We start from the raw sequence: 13,350 nt of genomic DNA on the forward strand, positions 1-13,350 counted from the left end.
GGAGCAAATCTGGAGTAGGTGTCATAGATAACCAAACTAGGGTCGAGAGCTCCGCTATTTTTCTTATGCACGTCCCATTCGTGCTCGTTTAAAAACCAAGAAACACAACACACCAATTGTACCTCTTACGGAAATGAAACAAAAAATTATTGAGAGTGGGATTTGAACCCACGCCCTTTCGGACCAAAACCTTAATCTGGCGCCTTAGACCAACTCGGCCATCTCAACATGTAACAACAAATCAAGGTCGGGAGCAAATCTGGAGTAGGTGTCATAGATAACAAAACTAGGGTCGAGAGCTCCGCTATTTTTCTTATGCACGTCCAACTCGTGCTCGTTTAAAATAGAAAAAACACACCAATTGTACCTCTTTTGGAAATGAAAGAAAAAAAATTGTTAAGAGTGAGATTTGAACCCACGCCCTTTTGAACCAGAACCTTAATCTGAAGCCTTAGACCAACTCGACCATCTCAACATGCAACCACTAATCAAGGTCGGGAGCAAATCTGGAGCAGGTGTCATAGAGAACCAAACTAGGATCAAGAGCTCATGAAACAAAAACATTGTTGAGAGTGAGATTTGAACCCACGGCCTTTCGGACCAGAACCTTAATCTGGCGCCTTAGATCAACTCGGCCATCTAAACATGTGACCACTAATCAAGGTCGGGAGCAAATCTGGAGCAGGTGTCATAGAGAACCAAACTAGGATCGAGAGCTCATGAAACAAAAACATTTTTGAGAGTGGGATTTGAACCCACGCCCTTTCGGACCAGAACCTTAATCTGGCGCCTTAGACCAACTCGGCCATCTCAACATGCAATCACAAATCAAGGTCGGGAGCAAATCTGGAGTAGGTGTCATAGATAACCAAACTAGGGTCTAGAGCTCCGCAAAAACATTGTTGAGAGTGGGATTTGAACCCACGCCCTTTCGGACAAGAACCTTAATCTGGCGCCTTAGACCAACTAGGCCATCTCAACATGCGACCACTAATCAAGGTCGGGAGCAAATCTGGAGCAGGTGTCATAGAGAACCAAACGAGGATCGAGAGCTCATGAAACAAAAACGCCCTTTCGGACCAGAACCTTAATCTGGCGCCTTGAACCAGAACCTTAATCTGAAGCCTTAGACCAACTCGGCCATCACAACATGCAATCACAAATCAAGGTCGGGAGCAAATCTGGAGTAGGTGTCATAGATAACCAAACTAGGGTCTAGAGCTCCGCAAAAACATTGTTGAGAGTGGGATTTGAACCCACGCCCTTTCGGACCAGAACCTTAATCTGGCGCCTTAGACCAACTCGGTCATCTCAACATGCGACCACTAATCAAGGTCGGGAGCAAATCTGGAGCAGGTGTCATAGAGAACCAAACTAGGATCGAGAGCTCATGAAACAAAAACATTGTTGAGAGTGGGATTTGAACCCACGCCCTTTCGGACCAGAACCTTAATCTGACGCCTTAGACCAACTCGGCCATCTCAACATTCAATCATAAATCAAGGTCGGGAGCAAATCTGGAGTAGGTGTCATAGATAACCAAACTAGGGTCTAGAGCTCCGCAAAAACATTGTTGAGAGTGGGATTTGAACCCACGCCCTTTCGGACCAGAACCTTAATCTGGCGCCTTAGACCAACTCGGCCATCTCAACATGCGACCATTAATCAAGGTCGGGAGCAAATCTGGAGCAGGTGTCATAGAGAACCAAACTAGGATCGAGAGCTCATGAAACAAAAACATTGTTGAGAGTGGGATTTGAACCCACGCCCTTTCAGACCAGAACCTTAATCTGACGCCTTAGACAAACTCGGCCATCTCAACATTCAATCATAAATCAAGGTCGGGAGCAAATCTGGAGTAGGTGTCATAGATAACCAAACTAGGGTCTAGAGCTCCGCAAAAACATTGTTGAGAGTGGGATTTGAACCCACGCCCTTTCGGACAAGAACCTTAATCTGGCGCCTTAGACCAACTCGGCCATCTCAACATGCGACCACTAATCAAGGTCGGGAGCAAATCTGGAGCAGGTGTCATAGAGAACCAAACTAGGATCGAGAGCTCATGAAACAAAAACATTTTTGAGAGTGGGATTTGAACCCACGCCCTTTCGGACCAGAACCTTAATCTGGCGCCTTAGACCAACTCGACCATCTCAACATTCAATCACAAATCAAGGTCGGGAGCAAATCTAGAGTACGTGTCATAGATAACCAAAGCCTTAGACCAACTCGGCCATCTCAACATGCAACCATTAATCAAGGTCGGGAGCAAATCTGGAGCAGGTGTCATAGAGAACCAAACTAGGATCGAGAGCTCATGAAACAAAAACATTGTTGAGAGTGGGATTTGAACCCACGCCCTTTCGGACCAGAACCTTAATCTGAAGCCTTAGACCAACTCGGCCATCTCAACATGCAATCACAAATCAAGGTCGGGAGCAAATCTGGAGTAGGTGTCATAGATAACCAAACTAGGGTCTAGAGCTCCGCAAAAACATTGTTGAGAGTGGGATTTGAACCCACGCCCTTTCGGACCAGAACCTTAATCTGGCGCCTTAGACCAACTCGGCCATCTCAACATGCGACCACTAATCAAGGTCGGGAGCAAATCTGGAGCAGGTGTCATAGAGAACCAAACTAGGATCGAGAGCTCATGAAACAAAAACATTGTTGAGAGTGGGATTTGAACCCACGCCCTTTCGGACCAGAACCTTAATCTGGCGCCTTAGACCAACTCGGCCATCTCAACATTCAATCACAAATCAAGGTCGGGAGCAAATCTGGAGTATGTGTCATAGATAACCAAACTAGGGTCTAGAGCTCCGCAAAAACATTGTTGAGAGTGGGATTTGAACCCACGCCCTTTCGGACCAGAACCTTAATCTGGCGCCTTAGACCAACTCGGCCATCTCAACATGCGACCACTAATCAAGGTCGGGAGCAAATCTGGAGCAGGTGTCATAGAGAACCAAACTAGGATCGAGAGCTCATGAAACAAAAACATTGTTGAGAGTGGGATTTGAACCCACGCCCTTTCGGACGAGAACCTTAATTTGGCGCCTTGAACCAGAAACTTAATCTGAAGCCTTAGACCAACTCGGCCATCTCAACATGCAATCACAAATCAAGGTCAGGAGCAAATCTGGAGTAGGTGTCACAGATAACCAAACTAGGGTCTAGAGCTCCGCAAAAACATTGTTGAGAGTGGGATTTGAACCCACGCCCTTTCGGACCAGAACCTTAATCTGGCGCCTTAGACCAACTCGGCCATCTCAACATGCGACCACTAATCAAGGTCGGGAGCAAATCTGGAGCAGGTGTCATAGAGAACCAAACTAGGATCGAGAGCTCATGAAACAAAAACATTGTTGAGAGTGGGATTTGAACCCACGCCCTTTCGGACCAGAACCTTAATCTGAAGCCTTAGACCAACTCGGCCATCTCAACATGCAATCACAAATCAAGGTCGGGAGCAAATCTGGAGTAGGTGTCATAGATAACCAAACTAGGGTCTAGAGCTCCGCAAAAACATTGTTGAGAGTGGGATTTGAACCCACGCCCTTTCGGACCAGAACCTTAATCTGGCGCCTTAGACCAACTCGGCCATCTCAACATGCGACCACTAATCAAGGTCGGGAGCAAATCTGGAGCAGGTGTCATAGAGAACCAAACTAGGATCGAGAGCTCATGAAACAAAAACATTGTTGAGAGTGGGATTTGAACCCACGCCCTTTCAGACCAGAACCTTAATCTAGCGCCTTAGACCAACTCGGCCATCTCAACATTCAATCACAAATCAAGGTCAGGAGCAAATCTGGAGTAGGTGTCACAGATAACCAAACTAGGGTCTAGAGCTCCGCAAAAACATTGTTGAGAGTGGGATTTGAACCCACGCCCTTTCGGACCAGAACCTTAATCTGGCGCCTTAGACCAACTCGGCCATCTCAACATGCGACCACTAATCAAGGTCGGGAGCAAATTTGGAGCAGGTGTCATAGAGAACCAAACTAGGATCGAGAGCTCATGAAACAAAAACATTGTTTAGAGTGGGATTTGAACCCACGCCCTTTCGGACCAGAACCTTAATCTGGCGCCTTGAACCAGAACCTTAATCTGAAGCCTTAGACCAACTCGGCCATCTCAACATGCGACCACCATTCAAGGTCGGGAGCAAATCTGGAGCAGGTGTCATAGAGAACCAAACTAGGATCGAGAGCTCATGAAACAAAAACATTGTTGAGAGTGGGATTTGAACCCACGCCCTTTCGAACCAGAACCTTAATCTAGCGCCTTAGACCAACTCGGCCATCTCAACATGCAACCACTAATCAAGGTCGGGAGCAAATCTGGAGCAGGTGTCATAGAGAACCAAACTAGGATCGAGAGCTCATGAAACAAAAACATTGTTGAGAATGGGATTTGAACCCACGCCCTTTCGGACCAGAACCTTAATCTGGCGCCTTAGACCAACTCGGCCATCTCAACATGCAATCACAAATCAAGGTCGGGAGCAAATCTGGAGTAGGTGTCATAGATAACCAAACTAGGGTCTAGAGCTCCGCAAAAACATTGTTGAGAGTGGGATTTGAACCCACGCCCTTTCGGACCAGAACCTTAATCTGGCACCTTAGACCAACTCGGCCATCTCAACATGCAAGCACTAATCAAGGTCGGGAGCAAATCAGGAGCAGGTGTCATAAACAAAAACATTGTTGAAAGTAGAATTTGAACCCACGCCTTTTCGGACTAGAACCTTAATCTGGTGCCTTAGACCAACTTGGCCATCTCAACATATATTTGCTAATCAAGGCTAAGAGCAGATCTAGAGCACGTGCCATAGAGAGCCTTTGATATATTGACCATTCTAACATCATTGTTGAGAGTGGGATTTGAACCCACGCCCCTTCTTTGGGGCCAGAACCTTAATTGAGAGTGGGATTTGAACCTACGCTCTTCTTAACAATTCTAACATCATTGTTGAGAGTGGGACCCACGCCCTTTCGGACCAGAACGCGACCACTAATCAAGGTCGGGAGAAAATCTGGAGCAGGTGTCATAGACTAGTTTCGAGAGCTTGTGAAACAAAAACATTGTTGAGAGTGGGATTTGAACCCACGCCCTTTCGAACCAGAACCTTAATCTAGCGCCTTAGACCAACTCGGCCATCTCAACATGCAATCACAAATCAAGGTCGGGAGCAAATCTGGAGTAGGTCACATAGATAACCAAACTAGGGTATAGAGCTCCGCTATTTTTCTTATGCACGTCCAATTCGTGCTCGTTTAAAATACAAAAAACACACCAATTGTACCTCTTTTGGAAATGAAAGAAAAACATTGTTGAGAGTGGTATTTGAACTCACGCCCTTTCAGACCAAAACCTTAATCTGGAACCTTAGACCAACTCAGCCATCTCAACATGCAACCATTAATTAAGGTCGGGAGCAAATTTGGAGCAGGTGTCATAGAGAACCAAACTAGGGTCGAGAGCTCGTGAAACAAAAACATTGTTGAGAGTGGGATTTGAACCCACGCCCTTTTGGACCAGAATCTTAATCTCGCGCCTCAAACCAACTCGGCCATCTCAACATGCAATCACAAATCAAGGTCGGGAGCAAATCTGGAGTAGGTGTCATAAATAACCAAACTAGGGTCTAGAGCTCCGCTATTTTTCTTATGCACGTCCAATTCATGCTCGTTTAAAATACAAAAAACACATGCACGGCCAATTCGTGCTCAAAACAAACACACGCCCTTTGGGACCAGAACCGCCTTAGTCAAGGCTCAGAGGAGATCTGGAGCACGTGCCATAGAGGCTCCATATCTCCTCTGATATATTGTCGATTGACAATTCAATTAATTATAATATGATAAATGACAAAAAATGCCCTAAATGCCCTACTTGACCATTCTCCATATCTCCTCTGATATATTGTCGATTGACAATTCAATTAATTATATTATGATAAATGACAAAAAATGCCCTACTTGACCATTCTAACATCATTGTTGAGATTGGGATTTGAACCCACGCCCTTTCTGACCAGAACCTTAATCTGGCACCTTAGACCAACTCGGCCATCTCAACATGCAACCACTAATCAAGGTCGGGAGCAAATCTGGAGCAGGTGTCATAGAGAACCAAACTAGGGTCAACTAGGGTCAGGATCAAATCTGGAGCAGGTGTCATAGAGAACCAAACTAGGGTCAACTAGGGTCAGGATCAAATCTGGAGCAGGTGTCATAGAGAACCAAACTAAGGTCAGGATCAAATCTGGAGCAGGTGTCATAGAGAACCAAACTAGAGCAGGTGTCATAGAGAACCAAACTAGGGTCAGGATCAAATCTGGAGCAGGTGTCATAAAGAACCAAACTAGAGCAGGTGTCATAGAGAACCAAACTAGGGTCAGGATCAAATCTGGAGCAGGTGTCATAGAGAACCAAACTAGAGTAGGTGTCATAGAGGTCAGGATCAAATCTGGAGCAGGTGTCATAGAGAACCAAACTAGGGTCAGGATCAAATCTGGAGCAGGTGTCATAGAGAACCAAACTAGGGTCAACTAGGGTCAGGATCAAATCTGGAGCATAGAGAACCAAACTAGAGCAGGTTTCATAGAGAACCAAACTAGGGTCAACTAGGGTCAGGATCAAATCTGGAGCATAGAGAACCAAACTAGAGCAAGTGTCATAGAGAACCAAACTAGGGTCAGGATCAAATCTGGAGCAGGTGTCATAGAGAACCAAACTAGAGCAGGTGTCATAGAGAACCAAACTAGGGTCAGGATCAAATCTGGAGCAGGTGTCATAGAGAACCAAACTAGAGCAGGTGTCATAGAGAACCAAACTAGGGTCAGGATCAAATCTAGAGCAGGTGTCATAGAGAACCAAACTAGAGCAGGTGTCATAGAGAACCAAACTAGGGTCATGATCAAATCTGGAGCAGGTGTCATAGAGAACCAAACTAGAGCAGGTGTCATAGAGAACCAAACTAGGGTCAGGATCAAATCTGGAGCAGGTGTCATAGAGAACCAAACTAGGGTCAAGATCAAATCTGGAGCAGGTGTCATAGAGAACCAAACTAGGGTCAGGATCAAATCAGAGAACCAAACTAGGGTCAAGATCAAATCTGGAGCAGGTGTCATAGAGAACCAAACTAGGGTCAGGATCAAATCTGGAGCAGGTGTCATAGAGAACCAAACTAGGGTCAACTAGGGTCAGGATCAAATCTGGAGCATAGAGAACCAAACTAGAGCAGGTTTCATAGAGAACCAAACTAGGGTCAACTAGGGTCAGGATCAAATCTGGAGCATAGAGAACCAAACTAGAGCAAGTGTCATAGAGAACCAAACTAGGGTCAGGATCAAATCTGGAGCAGGTGTCATAGAGAACCAAACTAGAGCAGGTGTCATAGAGAACCAAACTAGGGTCAGGATCAAATCTGGAGCAGGTGTCATAGAGAACCAAACTAGAGCAGGTGTCATAGAGAACCAAACTAGAGCAGGTGTCATAGAGAACCAAACTAGGGTCATGATCAAATCTGGAGCAGGTGTCATAGAGAACCAAACTAGAGCAGGTGTCATAGAGAACCAAACTAGGGTCAGGATCAAATCTGGAGCAGGTGTCATAGAGAACCAAACTAGGGTCAAGATCAAATCTGGAGCAGGTGTCATAGAGAACCAAACTAGGGTCAGGATCAAATCAGAGAACCAAACTAGGGTCAAGATCAAATCTGGAGCAGGTGTCATAGAGAACCAAACTAGGGTCAGGATCAAATCTAGAGCAGGTGTCATAGAGAACCAAACTAGAGCAAGTGTCATAGAGAACCAAACACTAGGGTCGAGGGTCAGGATCAAATCTAAAGCAGGTGTCATAGAGAACCAAACTAGGGTCGAGAGCTCCGCTATTTTTCTTATGCTCGTCCCATTCGTGCTCATTTAAAATACAAAAAAACACACCAATTGTATCTCTTTTGGAAATGAAAGATAAACATTGTTGAGAGTGGGATTTGAATCCACACCCTTTCGAACCAGAATCTTAATCTAGCGCCTTAAACCAACTCGGCCATCTCAACATGCAATCACAAATCAAGGTCGAGAGCTCCGCTATTTTTCTTATGCACGTCCCATTCTCGTTTAAAATACAGAAAACACACCAATTGTACCTCTTTTGGAAATGAAAGAAAAACATTGTTGAGAGTGGGATTTGAACCCACACCCTGTTGGACCAGAACCTTAATCTGGCACCTTAGACCAACTCGGCCATCTCAACATGCGATCACAAATCAAGGTCGGGATCAAATCTGGAGCAGATGTCATAGATAACCAAACTAGGGTCGAGAGCTCCACTTGTTTTCTTATGCATGTCCCATTGGTGCTCGTTTAAAATACATAAAAAAAAACACACCAATTGTACCTCTTTTGGGAAATGAATCAAAAACATTGTTGAGAGTAGGATTTAAACTCACACCCTTTGGACCAAAACCTTAATTTTGCACCTTAGACCAATTCAACCATCTCAACATGCAATTACTTACTAATCAAGGATGGGAACAGATCTAGAGTAAGTGTCATAAAGAGACAAACTAGGGTCAAGAGACTTCGCTCTTTTGTCCAATGAAAATAAAATTAAGTAGCATGATAAATGACAAAAATACCCCTACTTGACATTTTAACACCCCAAGGGTGTGACGTACATCTATGGAATAGGAGTGCATGGGGCGTAGAACTCAAAGGCTAGAGAGAACTTAATTTCATACAATTGGTAAGGTTTTGGAATGTGATGAGCACATAGCTTAAGAGCTTTACTCAGAGTAGTTCAACGAGTGTTTACTAGAGTTTCTAGTGAGTATAGTAAGAGACCAGTGGAGCTCATTCAAGAAACGAAAAAAATTCTCCAATGTTACCTTATGAAAAATGGAATCTTAATCTAACACCTTAGACCAACTTGACCATCTCAATTCTTTTAAAAAAATCTAGAGCCTCAGACCAACTCTGTCATTTCAACATGTAAATGGTCTACCAGCTTATATTTTAAATTCTAAAAACATCAAAGTTTTGAGATATAAAAATTGAAACTAACCTCAAATTTTCTATCTATGAATTTAATGGAAAAGTCCTCGAGTATCTATGAATTTAATGGAAAAGTCCTCGAGTTTTTTGAAAAGAAAAAAATATATCATTACTTCATATTAAAATGAAACTTTTCAAAATTTCATAATTTAGCGGCAATGGTTTATCATATTATTATCTTTTTCTAGGGTGTGACTATTTTGAAGAAGTGACAAGGCGAGTAATAAACCACTTAGTTACTGCTCCATCACCGTTTAGATTGTTTGGTTCACTAAGACCTCGTCTCTTATAAGCATGTCTTAAAAAAAGTATTCGTTAAAGCCAAAAGTCACACTTCAAACTCTCGAGGCTCATGCCTATGTTTGAAAGTTATTATGGAAATATCGTAGTCTCATTTTGTTAATTCTTGAAAATACAGTTACTCCATGAAATTGGTCGAATAAATCATCTATTTAAGGAAGTGAATATTTGTTCTTTACTATCATCTTGTTTAAGTCCCGAGAGTCTATACACAAATGCACAGACTTATCTTTCTTACATTCATAAGATCATAGCTTTGTAGTGGGATAAAACCTAAAAATGTCCAAAAAAATTCAACATTTTTTATTCAAAATTGTGTAACTTACTACAAAAAATCGACATGATCTATTATTATCAATTATCGACATTTGTATTCTATCGATCTATTCTCCAAATTTCACTAACACCTGTATATATATATACATTTCACTGCCATTCTTATAGCCTCTTACCGTTCTACTTCGGTAGAACTTCCCACCGATCTTCGGGGTTGAAGGCCACAATGTTTGTCCATCGCCCGGTTTCGAATTTCACAAAAGTGTTCCCACCAGATGACATATAAAAATACACCATATTGTCTAGATATGATGCTTGAATAAAAAAGTTCAATGGAATCAGAGTGACTGGAAACTTGATTCCATCACCAAAATTAGAACCTCCAATAACGCACCGTTTGTCCTGCATGCAAGTTTGCATTTCATTAATCATTACACTAGGTAAAGTAACAACAAATCTAAAAAACCTAAACAATTAGGTTTGATCGTTTGATCATAATTGTGTTCATACCATTCGAGCTCCTAACAAGTGACCATCAATCTTAAATCAAGGAAGAAATAATACAAACTCGTATTTACTCTAATAGCATGACTAGCCTACCACTAAATTCAAAAGCTTAAACTAACCATATCTAATATATTTCATTGTATATTTATATTCACACTTGTCCTTCATTTGTGAGGTCAGAACAAGGGTAAAATCCAACCAGCGGCTATCAATATTTATTATATTAGGAAAGATACAGTTTGAAGTCTCGTGTCTTCTACGTATGTTGAGTTTATACTAGTAGGTTCTGTTGAGGATTATTGAGAGTGAATCCCACGTTGGTTAATTTAGTGGAAGATTATGAGTTTATAAGTGAGAAATACTATCTCCATTGGTATGAGGCCTTTTGGGGAAGCCCAAGCAAAACCATGAGAGGTTATGCTCAAAGTGGACAATATCATACTATTTTGGAGAGTCGTGATTTCTAACATGGTATCAGATTCATGCCCTAAACTTAGCCATGGGTATGAGGCCTTTTGGTAAGTGAGGAATACTATCTCCATTGGTATGAGGCCTTTTGGGAAGCCAATATCATACCATTGTGGAGAGTCGTTATTCCTATCATGGTATCAGATTCATGCCCTAAACTTAGCCATGGGTATAAGGTCTTTTGGTAAGTGAGGAATACTATCTCCATTGGTATGAGGCCTTTTTGGGAAGCACAGAGCAAAACCATGGAATACTATCTCCATTCATATGAGGCCTTTTGGGAAGCACAAAGCAAAACCATGGAATACTATCTCCATTGATATGAGGCCTTTTGGGAAGCACAAAGCAAAACCATGGAATACGATCTCCATTGGTACGAGGCATTTTGGGAAGCACAAAGCAAAACCATGCAAATTGTGAGGAATACTATCTCCATTGGTATGAGGCCTTTTAGGAAGCACAAAGCAAAACCATGGAATATTATCTCCATTAATACGAGGCCTTTTGGGAAGCACAAACCAAAACCATGAATACTATCTCCATTGGTATGAAGCTTTTTGGGAAGCACAAAGCAAAACCACCATGGAATACTATCTTCATTGGTACGAGGCCTTTTGGAAGCACAAAGCAAAACCACCATGGAATACTATCTCTATTGGTATGAGGCCTTTTGGGAAGCACAAAGCAAAACCATGCAAATTGTGAGGAATACTATCCCCATTAGTATGGGGCCTTTTGGGAAGCACAAAGCAAAACCATGCAAATTGGACAATATCATACCATTGGGAATACTATCTCCATTGGTACGAGGCCTTTTGGGAAGCCCAAAGCAAAACCATGCAAATTGGACAATATCATACCATTGGGAATAGTATCTCCATTGGTACGAGACCTTTTGGGGAAGCCCAAAGCAAAACCATGCAAATTGGACAATATCATACCATTGTGAAAATTCCTTATTTAAATTCTTAACACTCCCTTCACATGTATACTTGAAAAATAGCATAAGATCCAAAATGTGACTATAAATGCTAATGAAGAAGGAAATAACACTTCAAAAGTTTAAACACAGGTTTATTCATCGAAGGGATGGATTCAATTCAAACATTTGAAAAGTTTCCTCAACTTTCAAGGGATAGATAGATTGTGTACCTCCGCAGGAAGCGCGAACTCCATTAGTATAGCAGAGAATGTCACTTTTGAAACCGTTGCAGTAACCCAGACTGTTAGAGAAGACAAGCTTTCATAAACTTTCAAGAAGACATGGATTACACTATGTATAAGTGTTCGCAAGACTGCACATGGGGAGAAGAAATGGAGTTACTTCTAGTATTGAAGGCACATAATCTTGTTGCAATGTCTCTGAACCATTCTGCATCAATAGCGACAAATGGTCCGTCGTCCATTTCAGGAACGTTAGTATTAGGGGTAGGACCCATCGCCAATATAGTGTTATATTTTAAATGCCCAATGCCTAAAATCAAAATGAAAAATCAAGAACTCGAGTCAAGAACCACGAAGATACGGCAACGAAAACAATCTGAAAATTGACACATTTAAGCGAACTAATCGAAATGAAACTTTAGGGATTTTGTTCATAGTCTATCCAATTCGTAGATGAGATCCATTCCCAATACGTTAATCCACTCGTCTTTGCTGAATTGAAGAAGAAAAAACCCTAAAATACAGAGTGTTCGAAATTTCCTCAATTATCCACTCAGATTCTCGAAATAACAAACAAGAAATCGCAGATTCACCAAGAAAGCAGAAGAAAAGTAAAATCAGAACCGAAAATCTTGAGAAAATCATTTGTGAAACATGAAGATACGGCAACGAAACCAATCCGAAAATGGACAGATTTAAGCGAACTAATCGAAACGAAAATTTAGGGATTTTGTTCACAGTCTATCCAATTCGTAGCTGAGATCCATTCCGCATACGTTTATCCACTAGTCTTTGCTGAATTGAAGGAAAAAAAAAAAAAAAAAAAAAAAAAAACCTAACATACAGAGTGTTCAAATTTTCCTCGATTATCCAGTCAGATTCACGAAATAACAAACAAGAAATCGCAGATTCACCAAGAAAACAGAAAAAAATTAAAATGAGAGCCGAAAATCTTGAGAAAATCAAAGGCGTTAAGAGAGGAACATACTATTTGTGAAAAAGAGGTTGGTGCAGAAAGGCTCATCCGGGATGAGAGCGGTGAGGAGGATATTGTCGGTACCGGTAAGGGAGATGGCGAAAAAGAATTCGTCGATCTGAAGAGAGGAACGAAGTTCTTCAGGGCCATTGGGATTAGTGGACAAGATGGTGAAGAAAGACTCCGAGATTTGAAGCTGTGCGTAAAGGCAAGAGGTGCTGTTTTCGCGGGAGGCAGTGAAGAAGACCGTCGAGCGAGAGAATCTGAAATCGGCGAACGGAGCAAGGTGGAGAAGTGGAAGAAGATTGTACGTCAGAGCTTCCATTGCTGCAACCTGAAACGTTAGCATGGTGAGAGAGAAAATGAGAGAGAAGAAAATGGCGGGAAGGTGAAAGCAACGATTTCAACGGTCTATTTTTCCTTCAGCCCGTCGATATTTATTGCTTTAAACCTTTTTTATTATTATTATTAGTATTATTATTAAAAAAGCATTATTTAATTTTTTTTATTTGAGGGTATTATTGTAATTTTAAATTTAACATTTTTTTTTTTTTTTTTTAAATTTAACATTTTTCTTAACACCCTTAGTTCA

At 42.0% G+C, this 13,350-nt stretch overlaps 1 protein-coding gene and 27 non-coding genes across 28 annotated transcripts; all 28 read right to left on the reverse strand.

Moving 5' to 3' along the window:
- Nucleotides 1-147: 147 nt before the first annotated feature.
- On the reverse strand, nt 148-228 carry TRNAL-AAG (transfer RNA leucine (anticodon AAG)). The gene has a single exon. It is a non-coding gene; the product is annotated as a tRNA-Leu (tRNA).
- A 166-nt stretch (nt 229-394) lies between these two features.
- Nucleotides 395-475, reverse strand: TRNAL-AAG (transfer RNA leucine (anticodon AAG)). Its single transcript has one exon. It is a non-coding gene; the product is annotated as a tRNA-Leu (tRNA).
- A 259-nt stretch (nt 476-734) lies between these two features.
- On the reverse strand, nt 735-815 carry TRNAL-AAG (transfer RNA leucine (anticodon AAG)). Its single transcript has one exon. It is a non-coding gene; the product is annotated as a tRNA-Leu (tRNA).
- An 85-nt stretch (nt 816-900) lies between these two features.
- TRNAL-AAG (transfer RNA leucine (anticodon AAG)) lies at nt 901-981 on the reverse strand. The gene has a single exon. It is a non-coding gene; the product is annotated as a tRNA-Leu (tRNA).
- A 254-nt stretch (nt 982-1,235) lies between these two features.
- On the reverse strand, nt 1,236-1,316 carry TRNAL-AAG (transfer RNA leucine (anticodon AAG)). Its single transcript has one exon. It is a non-coding gene; the product is annotated as a tRNA-Leu (tRNA).
- An 89-nt stretch (nt 1,317-1,405) lies between these two features.
- Nucleotides 1,406-1,486, reverse strand: TRNAL-AAG (transfer RNA leucine (anticodon AAG)). Its single transcript has one exon. It is a non-coding gene; the product is annotated as a tRNA-Leu (tRNA).
- Nucleotides 1,487-1,571: 85 nt separating this feature from the next.
- TRNAL-AAG (transfer RNA leucine (anticodon AAG)) lies at nt 1,572-1,652 on the reverse strand. The gene has a single exon. It is a non-coding gene; the product is annotated as a tRNA-Leu (tRNA).
- An 89-nt stretch (nt 1,653-1,741) lies between these two features.
- Nucleotides 1,742-1,822, reverse strand: TRNAL-AAG (transfer RNA leucine (anticodon AAG)). Its single transcript has one exon. It is a non-coding gene; the product is annotated as a tRNA-Leu (tRNA).
- An 85-nt stretch (nt 1,823-1,907) lies between these two features.
- Nucleotides 1,908-1,988, reverse strand: TRNAL-AAG (transfer RNA leucine (anticodon AAG)). The gene has a single exon. It is a non-coding gene; the product is annotated as a tRNA-Leu (tRNA).
- Nucleotides 1,989-2,077: 89 nt separating this feature from the next.
- On the reverse strand, nt 2,078-2,158 carry TRNAL-AAG (transfer RNA leucine (anticodon AAG)). Its single transcript has one exon. It is a non-coding gene; the product is annotated as a tRNA-Leu (tRNA).
- Nucleotides 2,159-2,332: 174 nt separating this feature from the next.
- Nucleotides 2,333-2,413, reverse strand: TRNAL-AAG (transfer RNA leucine (anticodon AAG)). The gene has a single exon. It is a non-coding gene; the product is annotated as a tRNA-Leu (tRNA).
- An 85-nt stretch (nt 2,414-2,498) lies between these two features.
- TRNAL-AAG (transfer RNA leucine (anticodon AAG)) lies at nt 2,499-2,579 on the reverse strand. Its single transcript has one exon. It is a non-coding gene; the product is annotated as a tRNA-Leu (tRNA).
- An 89-nt stretch (nt 2,580-2,668) lies between these two features.
- Nucleotides 2,669-2,749, reverse strand: TRNAL-AAG (transfer RNA leucine (anticodon AAG)). Its single transcript has one exon. It is a non-coding gene; the product is annotated as a tRNA-Leu (tRNA).
- An 85-nt stretch (nt 2,750-2,834) lies between these two features.
- On the reverse strand, nt 2,835-2,915 carry TRNAL-AAG (transfer RNA leucine (anticodon AAG)). The gene has a single exon. It is a non-coding gene; the product is annotated as a tRNA-Leu (tRNA).
- A 281-nt stretch (nt 2,916-3,196) lies between these two features.
- Nucleotides 3,197-3,277, reverse strand: TRNAL-AAG (transfer RNA leucine (anticodon AAG)). Its single transcript has one exon. It is a non-coding gene; the product is annotated as a tRNA-Leu (tRNA).
- Nucleotides 3,278-3,366: 89 nt separating this feature from the next.
- Nucleotides 3,367-3,447, reverse strand: TRNAL-AAG (transfer RNA leucine (anticodon AAG)). The gene has a single exon. It is a non-coding gene; the product is annotated as a tRNA-Leu (tRNA).
- An 85-nt stretch (nt 3,448-3,532) lies between these two features.
- On the reverse strand, nt 3,533-3,613 carry TRNAL-AAG (transfer RNA leucine (anticodon AAG)). Its single transcript has one exon. It is a non-coding gene; the product is annotated as a tRNA-Leu (tRNA).
- An 89-nt stretch (nt 3,614-3,702) lies between these two features.
- On the reverse strand, nt 3,703-3,783 carry TRNAL-AAG (transfer RNA leucine (anticodon AAG)). The gene has a single exon. It is a non-coding gene; the product is annotated as a tRNA-Leu (tRNA).
- An 85-nt stretch (nt 3,784-3,868) lies between these two features.
- TRNAL-AAG (transfer RNA leucine (anticodon AAG)) lies at nt 3,869-3,949 on the reverse strand. The gene has a single exon. It is a non-coding gene; the product is annotated as a tRNA-Leu (tRNA).
- Nucleotides 3,950-4,234: 285 nt separating this feature from the next.
- TRNAL-AAG (transfer RNA leucine (anticodon AAG)) lies at nt 4,235-4,315 on the reverse strand. The gene has a single exon. It is a non-coding gene; the product is annotated as a tRNA-Leu (tRNA).
- An 89-nt stretch (nt 4,316-4,404) lies between these two features.
- TRNAL-AAG (transfer RNA leucine (anticodon AAG)) lies at nt 4,405-4,485 on the reverse strand. Its single transcript has one exon. It is a non-coding gene; the product is annotated as a tRNA-Leu (tRNA).
- Nucleotides 4,486-4,570: 85 nt separating this feature from the next.
- Nucleotides 4,571-4,651, reverse strand: TRNAL-AAG (transfer RNA leucine (anticodon AAG)). Its single transcript has one exon. It is a non-coding gene; the product is annotated as a tRNA-Leu (tRNA).
- A 440-nt stretch (nt 4,652-5,091) lies between these two features.
- On the reverse strand, nt 5,092-5,172 carry TRNAL-AAG (transfer RNA leucine (anticodon AAG)). Its single transcript has one exon. It is a non-coding gene; the product is annotated as a tRNA-Leu (tRNA).
- A 335-nt stretch (nt 5,173-5,507) lies between these two features.
- TRNAL-AAG (transfer RNA leucine (anticodon AAG)) lies at nt 5,508-5,588 on the reverse strand. The gene has a single exon. It is a non-coding gene; the product is annotated as a tRNA-Leu (tRNA).
- Nucleotides 5,589-6,006: 418 nt separating this feature from the next.
- On the reverse strand, nt 6,007-6,087 carry TRNAL-AAG (transfer RNA leucine (anticodon AAG)). The gene has a single exon. It is a non-coding gene; the product is annotated as a tRNA-Leu (tRNA).
- Nucleotides 6,088-7,989: 1,902 nt separating this feature from the next.
- Nucleotides 7,990-8,070, reverse strand: TRNAL-AAG (transfer RNA leucine (anticodon AAG)). Its single transcript has one exon. It is a non-coding gene; the product is annotated as a tRNA-Leu (tRNA).
- A 116-nt stretch (nt 8,071-8,186) lies between these two features.
- TRNAL-AAG (transfer RNA leucine (anticodon AAG)) lies at nt 8,187-8,267 on the reverse strand. Its single transcript has one exon. It is a non-coding gene; the product is annotated as a tRNA-Leu (tRNA).
- Nucleotides 8,268-9,690: 1,423 nt separating this feature from the next.
- On the reverse strand, nt 9,691-13,164 carry LOC111807661 (uncharacterized). Its single transcript, XM_023693477.2, has 4 exons — nt 12,771-13,164; nt 11,943-12,092; nt 11,771-11,841; nt 9,691-10,045 (listed from the first exon to the last, which is right to left on the reverse strand). The coding sequence occupies exons 1-4, from the start codon at nt 13,105-13,107 to the stop codon at nt 9,824-9,826; spliced, it is 780 nt and encodes a 259-aa protein (XP_023549245.1). The 5' UTR covers nt 13,108-13,164; the 3' UTR covers nt 9,691-9,823.
- Nucleotides 13,165-13,350: the final 186 nt, after the last annotated feature.

This window comes from Cucurbita pepo, chromosome 12, assembly GCF_057944985.1.
Source record: "Cucurbita pepo subsp. pepo isolate OVF chromosome 12, ASM5794498v1, whole genome shotgun sequence".
Classification (NCBI taxonomy): domain Eukaryota; kingdom Viridiplantae; phylum Streptophyta; class Magnoliopsida; order Cucurbitales; family Cucurbitaceae; genus Cucurbita; species Cucurbita pepo.

Bases quoted from the DNA above. Each gene is read 5' to 3' on its own strand.
- LOC111807661 (XM_023693477.2), bottom strand. From the start codon at position 13,107: ATGCTAACGTTTCAGGTTGCAGCAATGGAAGCTCTGACGTACAATCTT. The intron at 12,093-12,770 runs GTATGTTCCTCT...TTTTGATTTTAG, and splicing joins CAACCTCTTTTTCACAAATA to GCATTGGGCATTTAAAATAT. The intron at 10,046-11,770 runs GTACACAATCTA...ACTTGCATGCAG, and splicing joins AGTTCGCGCTTCCTGCGGAG to GACAAACGGTGCGTTATTGG.